This window comes from Kryptolebias marmoratus, linkage group LG13 (genome assembly GCF_001649575.2).
Source record: "Kryptolebias marmoratus isolate JLee-2015 linkage group LG13, ASM164957v2, whole genome shotgun sequence".
Taxonomy (NCBI): domain Eukaryota; kingdom Metazoa; phylum Chordata; class Actinopteri; order Cyprinodontiformes; family Rivulidae; genus Kryptolebias; species Kryptolebias marmoratus.
The window spans coordinates 8699941-8708262 of record NC_051442.1 but is presented as its reverse complement, the minus strand read 5'-3'; the positions used below and the strand labels follow the sequence as shown (position 1 = coordinate 8708262).

At 41.6% G+C, this 8322-nt stretch overlaps 2 protein-coding genes across 19 annotated transcripts in view; both read left to right on the top strand.

The window, feature by feature from the left end:
* Positions 1–565: 565 nt before the first annotated feature.
* On the top strand, positions 566–3601 carry znrd2 (zinc ribbon domain containing 2). 2 transcript variants are annotated; one of them, XM_017421284.3, is made up of 4 exons: positions 566–673; positions 1090–1241; positions 1324–1408; positions 2298–3601. In XM_017421284.3, the coding sequence occupies exons 1-4, from the start codon at positions 658–660 to the stop codon at positions 2732–2734; spliced, it is 690 nt and encodes a 229-aa protein (XP_017276773.1). In that variant the 5' UTR covers positions 566–657; the 3' UTR covers positions 2735–3601. The 2 variants fall into 2 exon arrangements, with proteins under 2 accessions (XP_017276773.1, XP_017276772.1); XM_017421283.3 differs by having other exon boundaries at positions 630–712.
* Positions 3602–7085: 3484 nt separating this feature from the next.
* Positions 7086–8322, top strand: part of LOC108238970 (EH domain-binding protein 1-like protein 1) — a 31483-nt gene continuing 30246 nt past the window's right edge. For 6 of the 17 annotated variants that reach the window (XM_037978983.1, XM_037978982.1, XM_037978981.1 and 3 more), the window contains exon 1: positions 7086–7644. In XM_037978983.1, the coding sequence (XP_037834911.1) occupies positions 7541–7644 (104 nt within the window). In that variant the 5' untranslated portion in view covers positions 7086–7540. The remainder of the gene's footprint in view (positions 7645–8322) is intronic. The other 11 variants (XM_037978988.1, XM_037978986.1, XM_037978987.1 and 8 more) reach the window with 6 other exon arrangements.

The window sequence follows — 8322 nt, the reverse complement described above, 5'->3', positions numbered from 1 at the left end:
AAAATAAAATAAGAAAAATCTAGTTATTTCCATGCAGTGTCCAGAAAGAGGTGTTGTTCAGTTTGTAGGACACCACAACTGCTTCCACCCACCTCCATCATCATCATCATCATATGAAATTACTTTTTGTCACAACAAAAAATAGTGGCTGGTAAAATATTTGAGTGGCCGGTAAAACATTTTGTCCACCAGCCATAAAAAAATTTTAATTGCCACCCCTGCTGTCGAGTCTTTTAAATCAATGCTCAAGACCCATCGTTATTCCTTGGCGCTTGATTCTAGCAAAGTTTGAGTTGCTATACAGCTGATAGTTTTATGATGTATTTTTGTATTTCATTTAGTAATTGTAAAGCACTTTGGTCAACTTTGTTGTTTCATGTGCTACATAAATAAATTCACATTGACATTTCTTCTTATGAAAGATGTTTTTCTTTTTCTTTTGGAGAGTCATGTTTGTTTGTTTGTTTTATCTTATTTATTAGGCCCTGATCAGAGCACATTCTCCTGAGTTCATCCACGTTGTTTTTTTTAAGTATAAATTTCCGTGCTTCGGCGGCAGGGGGAGCTCTACTCCGCTGTAACGTTCCGCAGCGACGGAAGAACAAGACGGCGCTGACCCTTGACGTCATCACGCAGAACGTGTAGCTCTGAAGCAACATGGCTTTGAATGGAGGTCTGTGTTATCATCCTGCTAACATTCACATGTTTCCCGGTAAACTGCGCTGTTATTTAGTTCGTTGGGCGTTCGTTTAGGCGGCGGTGTTCCGTGTCGTTTTAATTTTGGTCCAGCTGTTGTCGCCACCGTTAAACACGTCGTTATTTGGTCGTTACCTCGATTTGCTAGCTAGCTGTGTTGTTATTTCCTGACATATATTCCGTTTTAAGTTAAAAAAAAATTGCTTTGACTAACACGGTTAAACGCGCATGTTCACTAAAACCTGATTGAAATATAAGGAAATATATATAATATATATATTTATATATATATGGAATTTCCAGCGTGCTGACGCGTGCAGCCGTGTTTGGACATTTGCACCAAGCGTAGCTATCCGGGCGGTTTTTATTTACCTCGCTGTTTCCGACTTGCAGATGAGGAAGACTTTGAGTGGGAGCCTCCGAGCGAGGCAGAGATGAAGGTGATCCAAGCTCGCAGGGAGCGACAGGACAAGATCAGCAAACTGATGGGAGATTACCTCCTGAAAGGATACAAGATGCTGGGAGAGTGCTGCGACTTGTGTGGAGTGAGTGCAGGCGGGTTTGAGCTGAAATAATGAATAATGAAGGTTTAGTCTTTTATTATGTGTTCTTGTTTTGTCTTTCCAGACTATTCTTCTTCAGGACAAACAGCAGAAAAACTACTGTGTCTCGTGTCAGGAGCTGGACTCTGACATCGACAAGGACAACCCTGGTAAACTTATTTCAGGAGTAATAAACCAGTAGGGACCTAAAAATATCCATTTACATTTTTTTTTTCCTCCCCAAGTTGCATCATGTTTTCCTGTGTTTGTCTGAGTGTGATGCAACCACGTCATTTCCACCTAAACATGATCTAATCGTGTGGTTTCAAACACTTAATAAAGAAACGATCCCAAATAATATATAATAGTCAGTTCTTTGTGTAAAACAGCAGTAATCTAAAGTGAGGAAAAAAGGCTTGAGTCTGTATGTTTTAGCTTTAAATTAGAATTAAAAGCTGACTTAAACTAGTCTTTGTTTTCATTTTAATCCACTCATGCAAACAAGTAAAGTGTGCTCACTGCATATCACTGTGATGCTATATTTATTTTCATTTAAAAAGTGTCACATATAACATTTTTAGGCTTCCACTCACACACTGTGCAGCTCAGTATTATAAGTCACAATTTACTCTTACAGGTTATGAAACTGTTTTGGATATTAGTCATTTCTAAATTTAGTGCTTTGTGGGAAATTGTCATTTTTTGATGAGTAGTAAATCAGCTGGCTGTTTGGCCTGAACAGGTCATATCACACAGACAAGAGGCCGCAGCAGCCAAAATACCATAGAAACTTTCACCTCCCTTTTCTCATTCATCTCGAATCTCATTCTCAATGTGGAAAACACTCAGATTGTTTTTGAAAACCCAGATTTGTTAGATTACATCCACAGTATAACAAATTCCCTAATTGATTTTACAATAGATTCGATTTTATTTGTCAAAGTCTGATTCTGTTCTTGTGGAAATCAGTCTTCTGTCTGTATATTTTCCATTTCGTGGACATCTCAAGCATTTTGCAGTAATCCCTCATTTGACTCACCTCTTTGTTCCTCCTCACAGCTCTGAATGCCCAGGCTGCTTTGTCTCAGGTGAGAGAACGGCAGCTTGCAGCCCAGTCCCCACCGCCGCCCCACGCCCCTCAGCTCAATGGAGGGGCCAGCAGCAGCCAGTCAGGTGGGACGGTTCCTCAGCCCAGACCGGAGCACTGCGAGGGAGCTGCCGCCGGAGGACGAGCCCTTCTGCCGCCGCCCGTTGCCCCGACTCCTGCAGCTCCTGCCGCCGCCACAACGCTGGCGCCCAGTCGCCCCCCCGTTTCTCCACAGAGCTCCACCCTCCGACCTGTGCTGCAGGAGGCCGAGGAAGCAGTTCTCACTAAACTTCGCTGGGCCACCACCCAGCTACAGAGTTCAGCCTCGCTGGAGACGAGCATCCAGCTGTGCAGCCTCATCACCAGCTGTGCCAGCTCGCTGCGCAGCCTCAAGGAGCTCAGTCAGTAACCACGGCGGACTGGTCCCAACCAAGGAGTGACAGGAACCATGTTTCTACTTCCCACTGCTTTGGAGTACTGACTTTGGGTTAGCTTCTCTCTCTGCCTGAATCTTTGCTTAAAGCTGAATTAAAAACTGATTCAAAAAATGCACTTGAAATAGGATCAGAATGTTTAAAGTGCACAAGTTGCTTTTGGATTAATTTAGGCATGCAGCTAGCAAAAATATGAAGTGATTTGCTTTTGTTAAATTCTAAGTTATAATTACAGACTTTTATTATGTGTTAAGGCACATTAGTTTCCTGTAGTAGTTTCAGAATATAGTAAAAGAAAAATTTTAAACAAGGTTCAGTCTAACTAGCCACAGAAAACCAATAAAACTGTGTCCGTTCTGCTTTATCTACAAAAGTTACCAAATAAACCTGAAAATATTTGTTCACTTTTAAATAATTGTGGTAAAAATCTCAGAGTTAATAGTTTGCAAGCCCCCAGATTCCAGTGCACACATCTGGACTCTTGAGTTTGCACGTAAAGTTGGTGGCAGACAACAAACCTGAACTGCTGGACATCAGCGGACGTTTGAAGTATGTTGTGAACGCGTCAACTTGCTGCTCAGCCCAAATCTCACATTTCTGTTTCAGCCTCTGGTGATGGAAAGATTTCAATCTGAGGGTTTTTGGACCTGAAGCACGGAGAAGGCCGTGTGCGGTTCAGTGATGCTCAGATGATGCCCTTATTTTTTTATTATATCTAGAATGAATGATCGCCTGTGTTGTACATCAGTAGAAGGATTTCATATTGCAAAACCCAACTTCAGTGTTAATCAAAGTCATTAGCTTTTTATTTTTATGTACCTGAATAAATTTTAAACTGGTCAGTGCTGCAGCGTGTTTCTTTCCACAAGAGGGCGCCAAATGCACAGAACAAAACGGATAAAATAAAAAGGCTTTATTTGTGTAGAACCTTCATATTAAGTACACCTCAGATTAACTTATCCCAACAGATGTTAGCATCAGAGATTTGGACAGTTTTGACTTGAAAGTGCAACCATCTGATATATTTGTTTCTTAATTAACAGAAGCTGAAGCTGGTATTTAGACTATCTTAGATAAGATCTCTACTGAGGCTTGTCCTTTCTGAGCTGGATTGTCCTTCACTAATTATTCATTTAAATACAATTTGTGAAAATTGCCATGGCATTGTTGGCATTTTGACCACCTTTAGAGCACGTCAAATAAATAAAATAAACTGGATATATTAGTTCTGTAATATCCAACACTGCATACAGATTTAAAAAAAAATACAATGTTTTTGAAACTTATTGTATTTATATAAATTCCAAACAAATGCCGTTTCTGTGTGCATTTTTGGCATTTGACACACCCTTAGAAATTAAAACAATATATACCTTGGCTGGTCATACGGGTTCTGTACTATCCAACACTGAATACAGTTCCTTTAAAATACACTTTTTGATCTGTAAAACTTATATATGTGTTTTCCAAACACAGCTTTCTTGTGCTTCAGATTTTTTTTAGATGCTCTCAGAAACTGGTTTGCCTTTTAGAATCCCCCCACCCCACCCCCCAAAAAAAACACTCTTAGTGTGACAATAATGTCTGCACACATAAAAAAAAAAAAATCTTTGTTGAATTCAAAAACCTGTATTTAAATGGATCCACGTCAGATGTTGCCCTGACATGCCTCCCCAACAGTAACTAATCACTATGATTCATGGGAACCCCCCTGGGCCTCAAATGATGGCCTGCTGCATAAATTTACAGGCCTGGAAACTCACAACCATCATGTTGGAACGTAGGAAGATTTTAACTGAAGAATTTAAAACAAGTCCAACTACTCTCTACAGAAACTCCTAATATTACTGTGATCTGAATGAGGTCTCAAACATGATCAAATCACCCGTCAAACGAGAAAAAAAACACCAGTTATTAGCTCTTTCTTGTGTGCTGATCTAACAAAGTTGCAGCATAAACCAAAAGCAGATCAGATGTTTGTGACCAGCAGAGGGCACAGAGTCTCCTCCTCTGGAGTCGTCCTAAAAGCAGCAGCACGGGGAAGTCCATCTGCTGTGGATGAATGTTTGAGGAGACTGTCTCATGCTATTTATAATGAACACGTGCTGCAGACTTATCAGAAATGTTGGAAAACTTCTAGGACAGGTGACAGCCAAATTGGAGGTCCAAGAATGCCTGAATTCCCCCCGTCTGACCCATCACAACGATGTTTCTGTGCTTCTGTAGTTCTCTAACTGATAAACTCTTTTCTTTCTCAGTGTTTCTGCCTATTTTGGACAGGAATTATGCTCGCTGCACCCTACAGTTAACTGTAAACACTTTGTATGCACTTTCAGGGGGTGCGTGGTAAAAATAAATAGATGTTTTATTGAAGGTTAGCGCTGCAAATGCCAGCAAGGAGAGCTGGGAGTGGGGGAGCTGCAATACAATGACTTCTGAAGCTCAGTTCTTACAGTTAGAGAAGAAAAATAAACCCACTTTAAAAAAAAACAGTGCATTAAAGTGGTGCCACACTGGTCAGGCCTGTCCATGAAGAAAAGATGACAAGAAGCATAAACGTTTCAAATGAGGACAGATAATTTAAGAGAACATATTCTTAGATTCTTTTTCATAACAGAAATAAAGAAAAACAACCTAAATATACCATAAAATGACCAAACAGGACAGTAGGGCAATCAAGACAAAACAAAAAGTGTCCCGAATGTGACAAATATTTGATTAAAAGTGATTAGGAGTGACTACAAAACGTTACAGGAGTTACCACATTGTTAACCAATACTGACCACAAAGAGATAAAGAAGAGCTATTATGAAACTAAATATAATGCTTTAATAACCACAAAGAAACACAACATAACCAAAATGAGATCTGACACAAAACATGTTGCCACAAAATGAAATTACTAAATGATGCAAAACAATAAAAAAAATAAAAAGCCACAGAGTTGCAAAATAATGGTGTTTACAGGAAAAACAAAACGATCGCCTGTACTGGGTTAGTTTTGTCTGACAGGAGCCTGACGGAGGTGGTTTCACTCCTCCTGTCTGAACTCGGTCACAACTTGTTGTTTCATGATGTTGGTTAAAAACCGGACGATGTTCAGTGTATGTTCAGGGAGTGGGCCGAAGCAATAATGCAGCACTGAAAACTGGACCACAGTGAAATATTAGACCGACTCTGAGTCATGGGGGATTTGTCCCCCCCCCACCACCACCACCACCACCACCACCACCACACTCCTCCACCCAGCTGCCTCTGTCTGTCCAGAAATGATCCCTGTTACCTCTCCTAAAAATACACTCCTGCCCTCACTGAGGAAAATCCCTGGGCTTTGACCTGACTTGAACACACACACACACACACACACACACATTGACAGACAGTGACTGGTTAGCATCTCTTCTGCTCGGATGAAACACACTTTTCCTGGTAATGTTCGGTGATGCAGCTGCACTCAGGAAGTCACCTGAGTCATGGCTGAAGACTGTGACTATGCAGGATTTCCAGCCGAGAGGTGGAAGCTTTCGGCTGTCGCTGAGCGCTGAATAACTGCTGAAAGTTGCCGAGGAAGATCTCCTCTGTTGGAGATAAAAGTAGCAAATAAAGCTTGCTACATCTAAAGTAGGAAAACGTCAGCTAAAAGCAGCAAAAGGTTAGCTAAAAGCTAAACGCAGGAAAGGGCTAGATAAAATATCAAAGCAGTTAGAGACCTTCTCCAAGCTAAAAGGAGCAAATGACTAATATCTAAAAATAGTTAAAGGCAAAGTCAAAGCTAAGAGTGGCAAAATTCTAGCTAAAACCTAAACATTGTAAACTGACAGCTAAAAGAAGCAAAAAGCCTAGCTGAATGATAAAAGTAGCAGAACAGTAGCTAAAAGTAGCAAAAGGTGAGCTAAAAGCTAAAGGTAGCAAAAGAAGACAAAGAAGCTGAAGCAGATTTCAAAGAGAAGAATGATTCTGAAGGAACGGAACAGATCTCTATAGATTTCTTATGTTGGAAAAATGTTTAAAAAGTTCAAAGGTTTAATGTTTTGAAAAGTCTAAAAGCCACAAAAACCTAAAGTCCCAGCAGCTATCTTCTGAATGAGCTGAACCTTTCGGCTTATGACTGAAAGGAGCACAAAGTATGCAAACAAATTAAAAAAACAAAAAACCCAAAAACAAACCAGGGAAACAACAGAGTGAGTGCTGATTCAGCGTTCATAATTAAGTGACACAGTTGCAGCAGATAAGGCTGTTCAGGATCAAAGTCTGCAGGCTGGAGGGAGGCGAAGCACTTTGCATTGCTGCATCACCACAGCCTGTCTTTGCATATCCTGTCTCTCTGTGTCTCTGTGTCTGACTGGCTGCTGTCAGTGGAGGACAGAGGGAGGGCTGACGATCTCAAGAGGAAGCAGATCAATGTTACAACAACCCGGAGTTGAGTAAGCGCCGCTGTTTCCATGTGGATCACAGCCAGAAGGAGGGAGCCGGTCTGTCCCCTGCAGTTGGTGGAACTTCAGCTTCACATCAAGGCGGATTAATTACAGCAGAATCTGTCCCTATTACTTCATAAAAAAAAAAAAACATAACTGTTTCCCTTTTCGGCGCATGATTGGTCTCCACCGGGTCGAGTGAGCGCAAATGAGCGCGCGTCGCAGCCTGCGTGGGTCTCATCAGCAGCGGCAGAGGAAGAGGAGGAAAACCTTATAAGGAGCAGGAACCCGCCACGCGCTCGCTCATTTCTTCTTCTGTTTACTTTTCTGTGCGCTGGGGGGTGAATTTGTCGCCGGCAGAGAGTCATGACGTCGGTGTGGAAAAGGCTGCAGCGAGTCGGGAAGAAGGCTTCCAAGTTTCAGTTCGTCGCCTCTTATCAGGAACTTGTTCTGGAGTGCACCAAGAAATGGTGAGTAAAGCTGTTCTGAAAGGTTCCTGTTTGGGGCGTAAAGTTCCTGCTGTGGCCTCTGCTCCGTGTGTTATCAGCGACAATAACACGGGGACACGTTCATTCTCAGTGTTGAGGCTCTTTCCGCTCCGCTGAGGAAGCTGAGGGCGCCCCTACTTCAATGTCAAGGCCTGATCGAGTGGTCGCGGATTCGAATCCCGGCCCCGGCTGTCACGGTTTTTTATTTTATTTATTTATTTTTGGTCTGTGTGACAATAAACATGCTCGGACTTTAGTTTTAGTTTTTAGTTTTTAAAAAGCAAACTAACAAAAATAAATAGCTCCAAGAGCGTTTTTGTTATGTTTTTTTTATCCTCAGCAGCCAAAAGGTGAAGGCAGGAAATGTTTGGTTTTTTGCCTCTATCTGTGCGTTTGTCTGTGTCTCTCTGTTACCAAAATATGTCAAGAACCACGGGACAAATTTTCGTGTGAACCGCTGAAAGATGTGTCTCCACAACTGATTACCTTTTGGAAGTCAGCCCAATTCAAGATGGCCGCCACAGCTAACTGACCTTACAGAACGGAAAGTTGGCTACAACTCAGTCAGTCTTACTAAAGTAGTAGCTGAGAGTGATCTCCAACACATATTCTTGTGTTAAAAGTTAAACAGGCCTTTAATTTGAAAGTCATCCTGTGAGT